This window comes from Sinocyclocheilus rhinocerous, unplaced genomic scaffold (assembly GCF_001515625.1).
Source record: "Sinocyclocheilus rhinocerous isolate Xijiao unplaced genomic scaffold, SAMN03320098_v1.1 scaffold738, whole genome shotgun sequence".
NCBI lineage: Eukaryota > Metazoa > Chordata > Actinopteri > Cypriniformes > Cyprinidae > Sinocyclocheilus > Sinocyclocheilus rhinocerous.
In genome coordinates this window covers 406,382-426,813 of record NW_015633949.1, presented here as the reverse complement: position 1 = coordinate 426,813, position 20,432 = coordinate 406,382, and the positions used below count along the sequence as shown (strand labels likewise).

General features: G+C 37.5%; 1 protein-coding gene and 1 pseudogene across 2 annotated transcripts in view; both read left to right on the top strand.

Moving 5' to 3' along the window:
* Window positions 1–15,307, top strand: part of LOC107744784 (methyltransferase-like protein 16) — a 36,794-nt gene extending 21,487 nt beyond the window's left edge. For both annotated transcript variants that reach the window (XM_016558595.1, XM_016558594.1), the window contains exons 3-10: window positions 2,419–2,606; window positions 4,377–4,517; window positions 4,597–4,709; window positions 4,863–5,005; window positions 8,190–8,259; window positions 9,959–10,048; window positions 13,878–14,051; window positions 14,603–15,307. In XM_016558595.1, the coding sequence (XP_016414081.1) occupies window positions 2,419–2,606; window positions 4,377–4,517; window positions 4,597–4,709; window positions 4,863–5,005; window positions 8,190–8,259; window positions 9,959–10,048; window positions 13,878–14,051; window positions 14,603–15,109 (1,426 nt within the window). In that variant the 3' untranslated portion in view covers window positions 15,110–15,307. The remainder of the gene's footprint in view (window positions 1–2,418; window positions 2,607–4,376; window positions 4,518–4,596; window positions 4,710–4,862; window positions 5,006–8,189; window positions 8,260–9,958; window positions 10,049–13,877; window positions 14,052–14,602) is intronic.
* Window positions 15,308–19,060: 3,753 nt separating this feature from the next.
* The window catches only part of LOC107744782 (max-binding protein MNT-like), a 20,243-nt pseudogene continuing 18,871 nt past the window's right edge, over window positions 19,061–20,432 (top strand).

Here is a 20,432-nt window from a genome sequence, read left to right as displayed (position 1 = left end):
TCCAGTTTGGAGCGACGTCCTGATCCAGGGAGGGTCTGTGTTGTACCAAATACCTTCCACTTCTTAATAATAGACTTCACTGTGCTTCTAGGCATTGATAAAGCCTTTACATTTTTTTTTTGTATCCATCTCCTGACTTGTGCTTGTCCACAACTTTATCCCGGAGATCTTTGACAGTGCCTTGCCACCCATAGTTGATTGTTTGCTTCAGTTGCACTACCAAGGACTGAAATGCTCCAGGAAGTCTCTTTTCATGCTGAGCTAATCAAAATGACCACAGCTGATCACAGTTGAAAGTCAAATGGCTTTGTGTGCCATTGAGAAGGTGATTAGCTACACCTGATTGAGTTTACAAGTCATTTTTAGGAGGGGCCGATCCTTTTTCCAACTCAGTGATTGAGTTTTTATATGTTATATCTTTCACTTGGATGTTATAAGTTGTACTGAGTAAATACAGCTGGATAAAACAAAAATCGCATCTGTCTTCATTTCAGGCTGCAAAGCAACAAAATGTGTTTAATTTTAAAGGGGGTGATTCTTTTCTATACCCACTGTATATGTACATTGTACCACTAGTTAAAATGCTTTTTATTACCGTTTATTCTATTTGTTTTATTTTATTAGATTATATTTTAGCAAACAATTTGAGCACTACTATTCAAAAGGTTACAGTTAGTCAGAATTATTTTAAAGAAATTAATACTTTTATTCAGCAAGGACACATTAAATGTATCAAAAGTAACAGTAAAGGCATTTATATTGTTACAAAAGATTTCTATTTCAAATAAATGCTTTTCCTTTGAACTTTCTATTTATCAAAGAATCCTGAAAAAAAAGGTTGTATCATGGTTTCCACAAAAAATATTTAGCAGCACAACACAATGTTTTTAACATTGATAATTATAATAATTTTTTTTACTCCGCATATTAGATTGATTTCTGAAGGACCATGTGACACTGAAGACTGGAGTAATGAAAATTAAGCTTCACCATCAAAGGAATAAGTTACATATATATAAAGAGTTATTTTAAATTATAATAATATCTCAAAATATCTTTTACTGTATTTTTAATCAAATAAAGACTTTTGAACAGTAGCGTATATTTGTCATTTTGTAAAATATTTGTAATCTATTGAAATAAATATTTCTTCCTTTTAAGTCATAGGAAATTATGATCCGCACTCACGAGAACAATCTTCTTTTTTCTTTTATTTTACATTCATTACTGATGGGAAAAGACACAAACGTTTCGGCTCAAAGCCTTCCTCAGTGTGTAAAGCAATTCCTTTTAAGTCATAATGTTTGTTTGCTTATTTTTTTAATCTTTAAATATTCTGTGTATTTTCATAATCTGGTATGCGCACCATTGTATATTTGTTTGCATTATAATTGTACACTTTAATAGGATTTATAATGCTTGTTGATTTTATAGCCACAGTTGTCAGCCAATGCTATTAACCTGTCAGTAATTTTAGGTTAGTTTAACTTCAGACCTGACTGCCATATCATAGAATCTCCACCTACAGCAGAAAACACAAAACCTTATTGTCTGAAGCATCATATTCCACAATATTAAAAACCACTCCTCTCTGCTTCTTGACCAGCGTCTAACCATTTCATAACTAGACTGCTGACTCCCTCTAGCCTACTATCATACATTACCCAGAGCCTCCAAAATGCTATTCAAATGGCAGATTTGCAGGGTTTTTTTCTTGCACATTCTTGCATTTTCCCTCCTTAACATATTAACACCTCAAATGTAATATCACAATCATCTGGCTGTTTTGGGCTGAAGCACATCTTTTCTAAATTGATAATGCTTCCTTTAAACCCAGTACAGCCATTACTTAAAGAGCATGTTCTGTCCTTAATGTCGCACAGCCCTTTTGTGAGGTGCTCTCATGCTTAAGGTGGGGTGCAGGTGTTTTTAACGGCTCTGCAAAATAGCATTTCACACACCATGGCTCCGTTCCACAGCGTCCTATCCGTGCGGCTCACATGCACATCTTGCTTCCCTTCGGAGGTGCCAGACATGGTCTGCAGCATGGAGCGTTTAATTACATCTATAGGGGTGTGAACGTACAAAGGAACCCTAATTACACCTCTCACACCTTCCTCACTTTTAGAACCGCAGAAATGTGACGTTACTGTGGCTGAATGCTTTAAGACGTACAGTAAGGATTTTGAGAGAAAAGGGAAGATGATTATGAAAGCATTTCTTCAATTAATACATTTTTGCAAATGCAAACCAGCGGCAGCTGCTGCTTCATTGTGTTTCTCGGCATGGATGTTTTTATGATGAGCACTAATGAATTGAGGAGAGTGTATGTGGTGTGTTTTTAAAGATGGCTATTAGCTGATTCCTTTCTGTGTTTTTCTGTCTATTACCCCCCACTAAACCTCATCCCTCCCACAGGCTCAACTTTAAGGACCCCGAGGCTGTTCGGGCTCTCACATGCACCCTGCTGAAAGAGGATTTTGGCCTAACCATCGAGATCCCCCTGGAACGGCTCATCGCCACCGTGCCGCTCCGCCTTAACTACATCCACTGGGTGGAGGACCTGACTGGGGGACAGGGGAACCCGCGGAGGGGCATCGACATCGGTATACTGGCTCACACTAACTGGTGTTATCCTGTTAAAGCTATTTGCGGTCCCTCAGGCTGGTGGTACAGGGTTTGGCAATATGTATGTGTGTTTTATATGTGTGTGTTTGTATGTATATTTTTAAAAATGTGTCAAGTTGTTTTAAACATGAGTTAAATGTGTAATATGAAGTGCTTTAAACTAAATCATAAACTTGTGCGGCTTAACTTACTGTCAGATATGTGTTGTTTAATGTTTTTGAGACGCTTTGTCCTCAGCGGTTGTATACTTATATTTAGCATAAAATATTATCTTGACTGCAAGTGAGGCTACGTTTAACTTTGATACAAATGTTTTAAGAAAAAGGCTATTATTATTGGATTATGTATTGTTTGTAATTATTTGTTAATTTTTTTTATCTTTTAGATTTTTAGTGGCGGTGCTTTTGATTAGCATGCAGTCTTTTAGTTGTTAGACAGTTTGCAGATTAAAACCAGAAAAGTCTTGGAAAAGTTGTTTATTTCATCTCCACTGGTGATCATGCATACACTTTCAGATGGTCGTCTGTAGCTGTTGCGTCAGATTGTGTGTGATATAGTTGTGGCTCTTCTGATCGGGTTAGATTGCAGATTTGCGACCTTTGCCAGCTCTAGGATGAGATTAGCGGTGTTAGTGTCACACACATGATGAATAGCTCTAACTTTTTTATTCAGACCTTATGGGGATCATCTTTGTTTAGTTCTGCTAAATCTCAGTCCATTTTTAAGGCTGCCTGACTGGATAATGGATGGCCAGAGCTGTCCTGCCTCAGTCTAACTGCATTATAGTCATGTGTCACTCTGTCAGGCAGTTGCTTGCACTTCATATTATCATACTAATACTTAAGAAAATATCCCACTCCACCACAATCACATCATGGCCATCCTCAGCCAGCATCTCTGTCCTGTCTCTCTCTAAATACCTAAACAACTGTCCATGTTTACGGATTTTATCAGTAGGGATGGGTCAAAATTGTCGAGAGATGCAAATATAATATAGTTTGAATTCATTCAAATATTTTATTTAATTTGTATTATATTGTAATTGTATGTTTGTATATATTAGAATCATATCTAGTTTTTTAGATATGTGTGTATTTATTTTTATAAACCATTAGTTCTGGTCCTTGATTCTGATTGGACAAGATATTTCACCAGCCTCAGCTCTGCAATTAATTATTTCTGGGGCAATATATCGCACAACAAAAAGTTGTTATCGTGACAGGCCTACTTAAGAGTTCTAACATTTGGTGGTAAAATTATGCTTAGTTTAGTTTAGTTTAGTCACATTTCTATGGCCCTGTGAAATACACACATTCTTCTAATTTCAAAAGCCAACATCTGAAATATAGTTAGGAGCTTTCATTTTACGTTTAAATTTAGTCATATTGCAAGATCAGTTTTCCTCCCTGTTCACTAGACTCTGATCATTCATTCTGTGCTCAGTTTAGATACAAAATATCTGAAATTGACACAATAACATCAAGTATTCATGATTCTTTGAACCGCACTGTTGATCTGAAGTATTGTCACTACATGAAGCATGTGTTTAGGTAAAGACTTGGAGGCAGATCATATTTCATTTGTATTTAAAGGGGTCATATGATGAGTATGTGGAAAATAATGTGTTTTTTGAACCTTAAACCGCATAAACACATTTCATTACACAAAATACACAAAACAATGTTCTTTTTAGCAACATCATATGACCCCTTTAAGCTTGTGAAGTAACGGGTTTTGGCTTTGTGCAGGTACTGGTGCTTCCTGTATTTACCCCTTGCTGGGAGCCACTATGAATGGCTGGTTCTTCCTCGCCACAGAAGTGGATGACATCTGCTTTAATTATGCAAAGAAGAACGTTGAGCAAAACCACCTGGCAGAGCTCATTAAAGGTAGGTGTGTGTGCAGACAGAGAGCTTGACAGTTTTATATGTAATTTAACCCACTGAACCGCATAAATGTGTGTTGCAGTAGTAAAGGTGCCCCAGAAGACTCTGCTGATGGATGCGCTAAAGGAAGAGTCCATTGTCTATGATTTCTGCATGTGCAATCCTCCTTTCTTTGCCAACCAGTTAGAAGCAAAGGTACATTCAGCTCCAGTGTTTGAACAGACGCTCCAAACAAGAGCTGTAAAACCCCCAGGCTGTTTTCTAGCAGTATCTCACTCTTTGTGCACATGACAATAGCTGTTATCCGTTCTTTCTTCCGCTTCTTCCTCTTTTTTCTGTCTCCGTCAGGGGGTGAATTCGAGGAACTCCCGCAGACCTCCACCCAGCTCCATCAACACTGGGGGGGTCACTGAGATCATGGCTGAGGGTGGAGAGCTGGAGTTTGTGAAAAGGATCATCCATGACGGTCTGCAACTAAAGAAGAGGCTTAGGTCTCACACACACACAAAATTGCATTAAGGACCAAGTTAATTTATGTGAAGTTCCTTTAAACTGTTTTCATAAATTTGTAAGGCAACTAGTTAACAACCACTTACCAACTAGTTGTTTAATAACCTGTAGTGATACTTCGAAAGCAGAGTGGTATATATTGTATCTAAACATACACATATGTTTAACAATTAATGAATAATATAATATAATAAAGTATAATTAATATAATATAATAATACATGGAATATTTGTAAAATGTTTTAAATTTATATATATATTATTGACAGAATACATGTAAAATGTAATTGTATATAATGTAATGTAATTATAATATTTATTATATAATTTGAAATATAAATAAACAAATGATAATATAATAATACAATAAATGATTTTTAACAATTAAACAATTTATATTACATTATATTATATTATGTATTATTTAAAAGTTCAAATATCCCATGTTGTAAATTAATATGAACTCATTAAAGCTGCATGCATAATATAAAAGAATATTAAAAATTATGTTTAAAATGAAGTATATTTATTTATTTTACACGAAATAATTTAGAAATGTTGAAAATGGGAAATGTGCACTATGAAACTCATGACTGATCAGTTATCGGACGGTTGATGCCGAAAGTCTCAAAATTGGCAAATAGTGACTGATATATCTGTCTGGCACCAATGTCAACACCTAAGGAGCTGTGAGGAGTGTAATAATCTGCAGAGGAGATGTTTTCTACTGACAGCTAAAGAGGGGAAGAGGCCATGCTGATGAAAGGGGCAGGGCAGATGGATCTGTCATACAGAGTTTGTGTAGTTAATTGACAGGCTAAGTAAATAATTACCCGAGGCGTTATCCGGGCCACTCGACGGGAGCAGCTGTGTGTGTGACTGGGGCAGACGGCGAGCCCCCCTGTGCCAGGACTGTCAGGAGCGCTGGAGTGAAGCGGCAGAGCAACCGACATTAGGCCTGATTAACCATGTCATGAGCTGAACCCCAAGAGGAACATGGCCATGCATGTGTGTGCATAGAAAATTTGATCGACAAGTTGGAAAGTTGAATGGGATATTTTAATTTTTACTGTTTGGATGTAATATCAGATGTAGTTTTAAACCTTTGAGTGTTTTTGTGTGTCTTCTGCTCGTGTTGAGAATTGACTGGTGTCCACAGGGGAATCTGGGCACTCTTCCATCTCGCTGTGTTAACCAGCTCCCTCTCTCATGGGTCCAGACTATGCAAGCAGACTGTCGTAAAATCAGTGAGTGTGTGTGCGTCGGCAGGTGTCCGTAGAGTCAGCCACGCATTCTGATTGGCCCTCTGTGATGCTTCTTCCTCTCCAGCCCCTCAGATCTGTAATTACTGCCAGTCTTCCTCCAGTCTCACTTACTTACTAAATACAACTGTGATTTTGCCTCATGCCAAACAATCTGTGCTATTGAAATCGTAATTGTTACTACTTCCTCCTCAGGGCCTGATAACTAAAGTGAATGAATAAACACCCCCTTTCCAAGGCCTGATAGATGCTGGAGTACCCCGTTATTAGACGAGTGTGCCGGGGTGCCACACAGCCTCCCTCCACTCCACTTCGGAGAACATGTGTGGATATTAGGGCTCTTTAATATTTCATTCCACAGAATGAAACGATTGTCAGGCCCCTTAGGCTCCATATGCAGCATAATGTGAGTTCATCTACACTCCCTCATGCTTGTGGTAGATTGATAACCCCAAACCACCGCCCAACAAAAGTCACTCTACAGCAGAGAGTCTATACATGACTGTCTGTTAGTTGTTAAAGTCAGCATGGAGTCAGAATTGGTCTGTGTATTTTTTTTAAGTCTAAATGTGCATGATTGATTTGGTTATTTTCTGAAGAAAAAATGTAGTTGTTACTTGCTCTGCCTCTGTTTTTGACTTTTCAATAACATCAGGCCAAACATATGATTTAGTCATCATTTAATATGTTGCCCAAAAATGTTTGTTTTTAAAACCGCATAAACACATTTCATTACACCAAATACACAAAATAATGTTCTTTTTAGCAGCATCATATGACCCCTTTAAATCCTTCTGCAGTGTGACATTTTTTATTGCAAATATTCAAATTATTCTCAAATGTAATGTGCATGCATAATAATTATTTAAAAATTAATGCTGTTTTAGGATTATAAATAATACAATTGTAAAAGCAAATTAATATTTAAATAGCTATTTAGGAATTATTGTATGCAACTGTTGTAGGTAATAGTCATTATATATTTTTTAATGTTGCTAAAATATTTTTATCTTTAAAATAGCTAAAATCAGCAGTAATATAATACAAAGGTTAATACTGTTATAGTTCATCCAGATTTAAATGACTAAAAATTATATATATTATAAAATTATATATATATTCAATTGTTACATGCATAATAAATATAAAATAATTATATGTTCAGTAATGTCATATAATTTGTATATAGTGTATATAATGCCAGTTGATGGTGATGTAAAAGAGTTTAATAGCAATTAATGATGGATTTGAAGAAGAAATGTTACCGTTAGGATACATCAAAATGCTCTTGAAAGTGAACTTGACCTTCAACCACTACATTCTGCTCACAAATCTGTCTGTCCTCCATAACAAACAAATTAGTGTTTGCGTCAGGCTATATACCACAATCCAGTCGGTGGATAAAATCAAGTCTTGCCCTACATTTATTTACTACATTTCCTGTTTGACTCATAAATGTCACATTTTGGAGATAAAATGGGTTGTGAACATGCTTCATGCTGACCTTTATGATATTCCTCAGTGATTAAAAGCAGGATTCTGTCAATTTAGAAACCAAAAGAATGAGAAAATTAAGAGTTGAGCACCAATCAATTATGCATAAACCGTCTTATCCTCCCACTCTCTGTGGGCACTGGCTGATGAAGCCTCATCTTTTTTTATAATGGTGGATACTTATTGATTTTTGTCTCATGCGCAGCTTCAAAGCCCCCTGTCAAGATGGGGTATTTAATTAAACATCGAGCCTCATATCTTAAAAATATAAAGATTAGCCCAACTGACCGTTCCCACAGAGCGAGCCCATATTCAATACACGGCTCTGCGTCCTGCAGTTTATTTGATGTGCTCTCATGGATCAGGTGTCCAGGCTGGTGGTTTCACAAGCCCTTTTTTCTGTTTACAGGTGGTACAGTTGCATGCTGGGAAAGAAGTGTAGCCTGGCACCTTTGAAAGATGAGCTGCAGAAACAAGGGGTGAGTTTTGCTTGGACCACTGCGTGTGTGTGTGTTTTGCCTCTCAGATCTTTCTAGATAAATGAGTGGGCGTTTCCCCAAGACTTAAGGTTAATTGATCTTAATGAGTTTCTCTAGCGTGGCCTAAAAACGTTCCACGATAGGGAGCGCTAATGGAGTAGATTTCATTAGTTCATTAGGCATCCTTAGCTCCCGCGTCACCCCTCCAGCTCCTCTCGGTTACCTCCGCCTGTTTCTGTACAGTCAGAATGCTGTGATATCTGTGAATGAAAGGCATTCGCCCTGCTCACAGGTTATTAGTCTGGTGTCAGTCTGCTCGCCTCAGGCCTGATGTGTGGTTTGATTCATCTGAAGGTGTCCGAGTCCCGTCACCCCTCATTAGAGTCATCGTTCTCCTGGCTAACGTCCAGCAGACGGGGCCGCTTCCTCCTCTCGCCACTGTGGCTGTAATTAATATGCTAATCAGGTTCTTTCTCTCATTCTCGTTTGCCCTCTCACTTTCCTTTCTCCTTTTTCTCTGCTTTTATCTGTTGTTTGAATGCCCTCTGCCTGCAAAGGTCAAACCCGAGTGGTGTTTTTTTTACTGAAGAGCAGTGGGATTTGATTTCACCCTATAGTTCACCCCTAACACCCACATATATGTGTTAAAACACCACTCCCCACTGTGTAATGGCAGGTCTGTAATTCTCTGTTTAAGCCTTCGGGGAAAGGGGGTCTGGTGTCGGTCATACACTATGCACATATACGTGTTTATATTGTTTTATGTAAGTTATTTTATATAAGTCCTTTTCAGTCTTACCATTTTTTTGCATTGTGACATTTTGCATTAATCCTTCTCTGCCAAACATCTGTAAACTACTATAATGTAAAATGTATCTTATTACTACAATGCAAAATAAATAAATACTTTTTTTTATATTTATATTTATATTCAAATTTATATAAATATTTTTGGAAGGACTGATATTAAAAACTGACAAATGGCCAATATTAAAATTATATACTATTTTACATAATTTATTTTAGTTTTTATTTTTCAATTTTAAATGTTACCAGTAAATTTAGCCATCACTACATTATACAGTATGAAAATTTATATTAATTTTGGTATTTGCAAATTTAAATTACATTGAAAGTAATGGGTTTTTTAATTATTATGAGTGAGCATTAAATTACGGCAAAGGTAATCTAAATGTAAAAATATGTGAAATGATTATGAACATTTAAATATCCAATATCCATAATACTGATAAATTAAAAGAATCTGTAACATCAACAGATAACTGATATGAAACCGGTATTGTGCAACCCTAATTGTAAAGAACAATTGTAGACATATATCATGATAGTATTTATTGTACTGAATTATGCCTGTTGTAAATAAATGATGCAAATAAAAATTAATTGCTAATAAAGAATTAAATTTTTTTAAAGTCATTGTGTCTAGACAGAAAGTATTATAGAAATGACAGTGAAGTTATTTCGCTTTACAGTAATGTGAATTTGGGAGGGAAATGTGCTTCGTTGTCATGAAAATGTCACAATGCAGTCCTAAAAATAATCCTTTCTTTGTGCAAAATATGCTTTTTTTATTTCTAATATCTTTAATATAACCCAGACTTCTCTTGACAGTTTCACTGCCTATTTTGTGTTTGAATCACCATTAATGAGATGCTCATCGTCTTTTGTTCTTTCACAGGTACCCAAAGTAACACACACCGAGTTCTGTCAAAGTCGGACCATGCGCTGGGCCCTGGCTTGGCGTTTCTATGACGACGTACCTGTGCCTGTAAGCTCTAAGCACTTTCTGCATTAACTTATAGTCAGCAGAGAGTGTTTGCCTCAGTTTAGAATCTGCTAGTCCTCACATAGCCCATGCACCCAGTCTGTTTGATGCGTTTGTGTGTGGGAAAGCAACACCTGCTGAATATTCACTGGGCTCAGCCCTCTTTTTAATAATGCATCTTTAGCCCATTCCATCAGATACACTTGACCTGCTTCCTAAAGCACAGCGCAGCTCCTTCTTAGCAACAGTTGCCCAGACAGGGTGACTGTGCTATATAGTCACGCACTTCAGAAGGGGAAAAAAGGGCTATAAAAGGGGGAAAAAAGGTGGAGGGAATGGAGAAGGGGGCGGCAGGATGATTTGTTATGGTCTTTCAGGAGAATTCCCCAAGTCCCAGATGCCTTTTTCCTCACAAGCACTTGAGCAGAAAGATTGGCCTACATTTCTGTCTGCGAGCCGCTCCACCATCAGCCAGCATACAGCAGACCTCTGGAGCAATACGGACAAGTCTAGATCTGGATGGCACCCGCAGCCTTCTGTGCTTTGTTCGCTCTCTCCCATTCGTGCCATCTCGGTTTTTCCACTTCCTGTGTCCATCCTTCTTCTCTGAAGCCAGCTGAGCCCCATTAGCAGAGCGCACAGAAGCCAGATCAGTCTATTTGACAGTTAGATCTTCAATCCAGACGTGAAATTTATTGCACGAGAGGTAAGGGGTACAGCAAAGACTCTGACACAAAAGGTAGGGTTTGAAAAGGACCCTGCTGTGCTGAAAGCGTGCCTAGGATATGAGGCTGTTGAAGCAGTGGATTTACAGTGCGGGGGCGGAAGCTGAGGGGTCAAAGGTCACCAGGCAGGAAGAAGCACTGGAGGAAGTATAAAGTGGGACAGAATGAGGCCGGTTGTCAGCATCCGTGGATAATTGTGGCACTCATCTGCTCGTGTTCAATAATTGAATAATGACCTTTCAGCTCAGTCTCGGTGCGGTTAAAATCCCAAGGCTCATGATTGTTTTGTTTTTTTCTTGATGTGTCTGAAGCCACTCCAGATACATAAAGAGGCTCGGTGTTGAGAGCGGAAGCCATTTTACGCAGGATCTACTCAACCTGCTTAGAGCAAATGTGTGGTGGATAAATAATGGACTGAGTGGAGAGGGTTATAATTCACGGTGAAGAGGGGATAAAAGCAGTGCATCGCTCTGATTAAGACTGATAGAAATTAATTAAGAGGGAGCGTGTGGATCGATGCGCGTGTCCGTCTGTTTTCATCTATTATGTGCTCATCACAGATGGGTAGAGATGCTCTGAGCCATGTTTTTGCACTTTTTGACAATGTGTAAAATAGCACACTTAATACATCACACTGACAAAACACTAGATGCTGCTAGTCTGATCATATTTAGATTCATTGCAGTATTTAGTCATTACAGAGAATTACTGCGGCCTCAGTGTTCTTTAATATTAATGTGAATTTTTGGTCTGCTTGTTCATAGATTTTGCTTACTGGGATGTGATTTTGTCATGCTTAGTAGAGTTTGACAACTTAAAGTCAGAAAACGGCGCCCCCTTGTGTTGTAGAAGGATGCTGGACTGCATGGGGAACCGCCTTAATGTTAAATCTTAAAATCTGGCAAGAAATCAGCTAAAGACAAAAAAAAATAAAAATACTGTTTTTTTTTCTACCATTCAATATGATGTTGATGATAATAATAATAATAGTAATAATTTTTATTATTATTCAGATTTTTTATTTTATTTAAATTCAGATCAAATTATGAAAAGAAACTGAAACAATCAAAGAAAAATATTACTACTGCAATATGTTTGTACTATAAAAAAAAATTGTAACAACAATAATAATCATTATTTATTATTATTATTATTATTGCTATTATTGATAAATAAATTGGATTTAGTATTTAAATTCTAAAAATTAAACCATTAAGAATTAAATCAATTGTCCTGTAAAAAAAGGATATGATAATAATAATAATAATTTAACTTTCATAATAGCTTTAATAATAAAGCTTCTCTTTTGTTGACAACAGATTTATAAATGATTCTTATTACAAATTTAGGAAGATTTAGCTTGTGCAGTGCTGTCAGAAGCTATGTACACATTAAATAAATCTTATCTTTAATGTATATGAAAAAGCCGCAGTTTTTTAACTTTTTTTATTTATGTAATTCATGCGAGTCATACCTCAGTTTGGGAAATATGAATATACATATAAATACGAAAAAACATCCCTATAAAATGTTTGCGACTGTCCAAGAATGAAGCTTTAATAATGTCAAATTAATGCATTAAACATATTAATACATATTTAATATCTTAATTAACTTTGACAGTCTTTTCTACCAAAGTGTTTTAATACTAGGGCTTGGGCGACATCCTCCTGGTTTTGCCCCCTGACAATGAGAGTGGCCCTGTGTGAAACCATCATTTAAGCGCTGTCTGCTGAGACATGACAAATTTGACAAATGGCAGAACCAGCAACTTCAGCACAGGGAGTTATTCAGACACTATAACTAGCTGACTGTCCCTAAATCCAGCTAGCTTAATGTAGTTTATCTTATACGAGAAAGATAGTTAAGATGTATGGTCTAGTGTGTGCTAAATGTGTTGCTTATTCCGACAGGACAGAAGCAATGGGGTGTTGAATAGAGTAAGATCCTGTGATGGATGCCAGATTATGGGTAGATGATGGGTGTGGTGTGTTTTTCGGTACTGAGGGGGTCGGTCTGTTGGCTTGTGATGAGTCATGTTGTCTATTTATCTGCTCTAACAACAGATGCTCTGTTAGAGGAGCAGAGAGACATATGACTGAAGCAATGCTCATGAATCCACTTTGAGGAGAGCTGATAAGTCAAATATGACTGCTGTGTCTCAGTAGGACATGATTCATTGATTACATTACATCATAAATTACTCTAAATACAAGATGACTCAAACTACACTGAGCTGCTCAGGTCCTCAGACTCATTATTAGTTTCTATGGGCAGTTTTGTTGTTGACACTTATTCACTGCATTCAATCATGAATATATTCTTTAGCAAAATATGCGGAAACAAAAATGCTATGGTATTGGTAACACTCAAGCAGAAATATTTATAGAGACTGGAACCCAGCTATCTTTAATGTGGAAGCCAATTTGCTTAATTTTTGTTATGTAATATTTTCAACTTTAATTATGAGTAATTAATTACAAGTTCGGCAAATAACTATATAAAACTGTTATTTTAGTATTATTTATATACCATTAATTGTTAAGATTTTGAATGAGCTTTTTATGTTTTTAGCTTGCATTTTAGTTTTAAAATTAGTTGTAAATATTTTTTTTAATTAGTTGTTTTTTAAAACATTTTTGTAATTTTGTTATGTGCTTTTGTCATTTTAATTTATTTAGTTTTAGCTTTATGTATTTTAGTTTTAGTAATTTTAGTAGTTCAGCTTAAACTTATTTTAATCCTAGTTGCCATGGCAACATTTTTTCAAGTTTTCATTTAATTTCAGATTTTATTTGATAAACATGAGTGCCACTAGAACTCCAGATAGTTAATTGAACTCACTGAAGGCCAAGGTGAACTTTGTGTTTTGCTGCCATCTATTGGCCACCTTTACTAAAACATATTAAGAACTCCTGAGATTCGTGAATTAAGTTGACCTCCTTGTTCTGTAACAAACGTCCCTCAATGACATTGGTATGTGAGGTTGCAGCTATTCTTTAAGTAAAATTACTCTTTTTTTATCTTTATTTTTAAGGGTGCAGACCTCTTATGTGTAAACTGACATGTAAACACTAAAGTTAACTAACAAAAACTGATTTCCTTAGTCTCCTCCCTGTAAGAGGCATAAGCTGGAGAAAGTCCGTAAGGCCCTCACCTTCACTGTACTGAAGCCCAGTGTGGTGGAGCTCCAGACGCAGGTGCCCAGCATCGGCTGCACCAACACCAGCCCCACAGAGAGTGTGTCTGCCTGGCTGGAGAAGATCCTCACAGACCTGAAGGTAAACAGAAAGAGGAAAATGGATATTCAGACATCAGTGTGTTGATTTCCATTTATTTTATCAGGGATACGTGGTAAGTTAAGTACAACAACAAAAAAAGATATAATAATGATAATAATAATAATAATAAATAGATAGATAAATAAGTAATAATAAATTGTTATTATTATTAGAATAGATTATTATTATTATTGTAATTGTTATTATTAACATTAATAATAAGAATTATATAACTACCATTAATGATAATAACAGTAATTGTTACTATTATTATTTTAGGTTATGCTTATTATTATTATTATTATTATTATTAAATAATTAACTAAATAAAAATAATTATTTTATGTTAGTTATGCAATAATAATAATAATAATACAATTATTATTAATAATAATATCAATAACAATTGTTATTATTAGTAGTATTGTTGTTGTTATTGTTATTATTTTAATGTTATTTAGCAGACAGTCTGTTCCAAAGCGACTTGCTGTAGGCTTAATGAAGGGACAGTGGCTGATACAAATGTTCAACATTAAACTTCTCATCTTCAGGTACTTCATAAGCGGGTTCCTTGTGGAGAGGCGGAGCTCAACCTCTTCTTGACAGCAGTGGAGAACACCTGGATCCATGTGCGGCAGAAGAGGCGAGAACAGGGACGACATCTCCGAGAGCTCCCTAGAGCACAACCGCCCTCCACCTGTAGCACAGATGCCTCCGCTCCATCTGTCCCTGACACAGACGCTCCAACACCAGCACCAGAGGAACCCACAGCAGAGGGCAGCAGCGCGAAGGAGAGGGATGGGCAGCAAGACCCAAAGAAAGGTGCCAGCGTCCCAATGGATTCCCCCACCGAACCAAAGGAGGCGGCCGTTGGCGATCCTCAAAACCCAGAGACAGTACAGTGCTTTCTCTTCAAGTGCCTGGTGACCGTGAAGGAAGAAGAGAACGATGTGGTGGTGGAGATGCATTGGGTGGAAGGGCAGAATAAAGATCTGATGAACCAGCTCTGCACTTGTTTGAAGAACTCTCTCTTTCGACAGGTAGCCAAACCTACCTAACACCACACACAGACTTTAAGCTTTCCTCCCCACCTTCCAACACAGATTCAACACTTACCACTGTCCAAAGTGCTGTGAACCATACAACTGGTAAAGCTGCAAATTAACCAAAACTCCACATTGACAGATGTTTTATTAACCACTGATCGATGTTGTGATCAGACCTTTTATTACATTTGCAATAAAATATTTTAAACATTTTTGTTGTTGTGTTTTTGTTACTTTGGTTAAATGCACACTAATTAATTAATTTTATTTAGGATGTTATTATTTATTTTAGAGATATTTATGTTTTTTAAATTTATTTATATTTTTTAATTGTAAAATGTAAAGCTTGGCAAAAATATATTATAATAATATTATGACAATTTTCTTAAGGTCACGATGAAATGGAAGTAGCGACAGGTCTGTTGATGAATTATTGAAAAAGTAAAAATGTCAGGTGTGGACTTGGTTCTGTACATCTGTTATTGATTTGATTCACAGGAAGATGTAGTTTTGACATTATGAGGTCAAACATTTTGCTAAAAATTAAACGTGTGGATGAATTGTTCACACTGAAATCTGTAATATGCATTTAGAAAATAGGTATATATTTCATTTTATGCTGATTTTAAAGATATATGAATGCATCCACTGTTTAGATTTTTTTTACTTGACAATTTTCTGCTGAACAGTTGCTTTGGATTAGATTTTTTAAAAAACATTTTGCATTTCTCAGAAGTTTTATAAAGATTTCAATCAAATATAAAAATATGATTTAAAAATGTTGGGCTTTCTCGGATGCGTTTGTTAATTTTTTTTATAATAAAAAATATTATTTAAATACATGTTAAACTATTTTTGTTAGTAACTTTGATTCTGAATTTAACTAACCCAAACCCAGTTTACCTAAGAGGCAATAGTTTCCTGCTTTTACAAATGCTGGACAAAGATTGTCCCCATATATTCCTTAGACATAAAATATTTGGAAAGCCAAATAACTCAATAATAGGTTGTGTTCCTTTGCATCCCCTGTCTCTGGAATGCCTTTTTGGTTGTTTCACAGGAAGTTTGAGTTGGTATAAACGTCCTGAGAGGAGCAGGCTTTCATAACAGGAAGCAGTGGCGGCAGCAGCAGTCACTGAGAGGACCACGAGCAGATAATGTGCGCTGGGAGTCACGTGAAGCTCTCCAGGGTAAACTTCTACTCTAATTGCTCCAGGGGCAGATTCTGAAGTTGAACCAGGAGTTTATTCTCCATTTCCGTGCATGTGAGAGTCTCATGAAAGTCTGAGGGTAGAGCAGGTTTATGAGTGTTTGCTTACCCTCTGCTTTGACCTTCTCAAATGATTAAAAGGAAATGAAGAATGACTTGACATGTGCATAGCAGTTACCACAAAGCAACAGGATTTTGGATCTCATGTGGAAGGCTGTTTCTTCTACCAGAGAGACGTAAACAGAAATGTACTGCTGTTCTTGTAAGGTTTTTCCTTTTGAATGAAATCAGATACATAATTGGTTTGAATACATGTGCAATAGCTGTTTAAAAAGTAATGTGGGAAATTGCAGAGAAAGTTCAGATGCAGTGGCGAAGGGCTTAGAAATGTGTTACAATTTTTTTCTTATCGTCTTATTAGGATTATTAGTAATGTATAGTGTATTTAAACACCCTATTTAATCAATGCATTTCAACGTTCAAAATTTTCTGTCCTCTTTTTGTCACCAGACCCTTTTCTCCATCTCTGCTGCTCTCTCCTTCTCTTCAAGTTCAAGCCTCCCTACTGTCCTGCAGTACACTGCCTCCCCGGTTACCATGGATACAGTCACATGACTCACCCTTTATTCAGTCAGCACATGTATCATGGCAGCAAAGAAAAAGATTCTGTATCTCGGATGAAAAAGGGCAGCAGAGTGAACTGGTGGTGTTTATTGCTCAAAATTAGGGTTTACTGAAATAAATGTTAATGTGGTGAATATATTTCTATAGAAAAGTTGCACATCTCTGGTCACAGAAAATAATTCATTTTTATGAATTGATGTAAATATGTAGTAGTTTAGGAGGCCAAAAAGATTCAGTTAAGTATAACTTTTACTTTTTTTTCATTAATTAGCTTTTTATACTGCTGTAAAGCAGTGTGTGCTGTCTATATTTCAGAAATGTTCTGGATCTTTGTCACAGAAATTGCGTTTTGATCCCAGCCAAATCATGGTGACAGTGCTCTGTAATGTTACTGCGGACTGTTTATCGATACTCACCATCTGTTTGAATAGTGACTGAACCATAGGTCGACCTGCAGGTTGCATTTTCGTTTTTAGTTGGCGTGCAAAACGCGCAGAATGACACCCATGTGAGCGGATACCATGCCTTGCGTGGCTGCTTTCCTATTGGCTGCTCTGATCTCATGTTTTATTAATCAACGAGAGGCGTGGTATGTGTAGGTATATTGCGTAAAACCTGGATCCGACGTTTATATTTTAAGCGTTCTACTTAGGAATTTTAACCAACACAGAAGAAACGTGGTGGCATACGTATTACTGACCTTATGTCAGTTTGTGTTCTATCGTAATTCGTCGAATATACGCGATTATTAAAGCACTGCCATCTCCGTGTTTTGAAAGACCAGCGTGCGGGGGGCGGGGCATCGGTGCAGGGGGCGGAGTCCCACTGTCTGTACAATGGCCAGAAATGTTGACTGAATAACCCGCGCCATCTTGTTGTGACTCCTCTACGTGCGTGGAAGAGTGACTTCAAGGGGGATCCAGTCACGTCTTTCCTTTCCTTTTATTTATTTTTTTATAGACGAGAAGATTGGATCCCGGGCAGAAGCATTTGAATCTATCTATTTAGCATTTTTAATTCATTTCCCCAATCGTTTTTGGACCATAACAAGAAACAGAGATGAGTATCGAGACGCTTTTAGAGGCGGCGAAGTTTTTGGAATTGCAAGCCCTGCAACAACAGAAAGCACGTGGTAAGAAAGGAAAAATATGGGGACACGAGCCTTTATGACAGGCAGAGGGTCACTTTAATGAATCAGTGTTGTTCTCTAATGTAGTATCCGGTTAATATGAGACATTGTTGCACGGGATGTCACAGGCTACGTGATAGCAGGAATCAGTGTAGTGCGTGACATGAAATATTGTCATGTTATAATACGCCGATAATAAGACTCTGCGAAACTGCAGTATAGTATGCTTGCGTTTACTTTGTAGTTTTCCGGATAGTGACAGCCATGTATTAAAATGCAGATAATGTATGTTTATCAGCTTTGACTGTTGGGATAGTTCGTGATTGAATACTTCCTTGCAGTGGCGATGTAGAAAAACATACCTGCTTGCTTTTAAGGGCGGTGGCTTACAAGTACGTGCGCGAGTGCCAGTTCAGTTGCGCTTTACATAATGACCTAAGTATCAGATTACGTGGCTCTTATTTGCACCCTTTCTGTAGAAGTGAATGGATATAATGTTTTATTGAATTTTCGCCGAGTAAGACGAGAAGATTGGATCCCGGGCAGAAGCATTTGAATCTATCTATTTAGCATTTTTAATTCATTTCCCCAATCGTTTTTGGACCATAACAAGAAACAGAGATGAGTATCGAGACGCTTTTAGAGGCGGCGAAGTTTTTGGAATTGCAAGCCCTGCAACAACAGAAAGCACGTGGTAAGAAAGGAAAAATATGGGGACACGAGCCTTTATGACAGGCAGAGGGTCACTTTAATGAATCAGTGTTGTTCTCTAATGTAGTATCCGGTTAATATGAGACATTGTTGCACGTGGCTCTTATTTGCACCCGTTCTGTAGAAGTGAATGGATATAATGTTTTATTGAATTTTCGCCGAGTGTTTTCAGCGCAACAGTGCACGGTTTACTTATTTCACAAATGTTGTTTTCTCTCCCGCGCTGCATGCATCCACTCACTGGCGCTTTCTGAAGCGCCTCGGTGACGTGTCTGTCATAGCGATTGGATCCCGGGCAGAAGCATTTGAATCTATCTATTTAGCATTTTTAATTCATTTCCCCAATCGTTTTTGGACCATAACAAGAAACAGAGATGAGTATCGAGACGCTTTTAGAGGCGGCGAAGTTTTTGGAATTGCAAGCCCTGCAACAACAGAAAGCACGTGGTAAGAAAGGAAAAATATGGGGACACGAGCCTTTATGACAGGCAGAGGGTCACTTTAATGAATCAGTGTTGTTCTCTAATGTAGTATCCGGTTAATATGAGACATTGTTGCACGGGATGTCACAGGCTACGTGATAGCAGGAATCAGTGTAGTGCGTGACATGTTTTAGAGGCGGCGAAGTTTTTGGAATTGCAAGCCCTGCAACAACAGAAAGCACGTGGTAAGAAAGGAAAAATATGGGGACACGAGCCTTTATGACAGGCAGAGGGTCACTTTAATGAATCAGTGTTGTTCTCTAATATAGTATCCGGTTAATATGAGACATTGTTGCACGGGATGTCACAGGCTACGTGATAGCAGGAATCAGTGTAGTGCGTGACATGAAATATTGTCATGTTATAATACGCCGATAATAAGACTCTGCGAAACTGCAGTATAGTATGCTTGCGTTTACTTTGTAGTTTTCCGGATAGTGACAGCCATGTATTAAAATGCAGATAATGTATGTTTATCAGCTTTGACTGTTGGGATAGTTCGTGATTGAATACTTCCTTGCAGTGGCGATGTAGAAAAACATACCTGCTTGCTTTTAAGGGCGGTGGCTTACAAGTACGTGCGCGAGTGCCAGTTCAGTTGCGCTTTACATAATGACCTAAGTATCACATTACGCGGCTCTTATTTGCACCCGTTCTGTAGAAGTGAATGGATATAATGTTTTATTGAATTTTCGCCGAGTGTTTTCAGCGCAACAGTGCACGGTTTACTTATTTCACAAATGTTGTTTTCTCTCCCGCGCTGCATGCGTCCACTCACTGGCGCTTTCTGAAGCGCCTCGGTGACGTGTCTGTCATAGCCACGCCCTCACGTGAGATCCGCGTGGGCAGAACCCTCCCCCTTCCCTCCATGTGCGCGCCAGGCGCTGCTCTGTGTGTAGGGCGGGGCTTACGAGGCTGTGTGTAGGCTTACAGCCAGAGGGAAAGTAGGGCAGTAACCTGCTTGCTTTTCCAAAATGTACTGCAGTTATATAACACACTCCTGCAGTTTTGGTTCATCGTGTTGCTCTAACAAAAATACTGGAAGAATGACATTCTCAGGGATAATTTACATGACTAGCTTGTTGATCATGCAATCTGTGGACCAATAAATCAGTTATTGATATATCAATCAATCAACTATTTATGAGGATAAATAGAATTAACTATTTGAAAATCAAA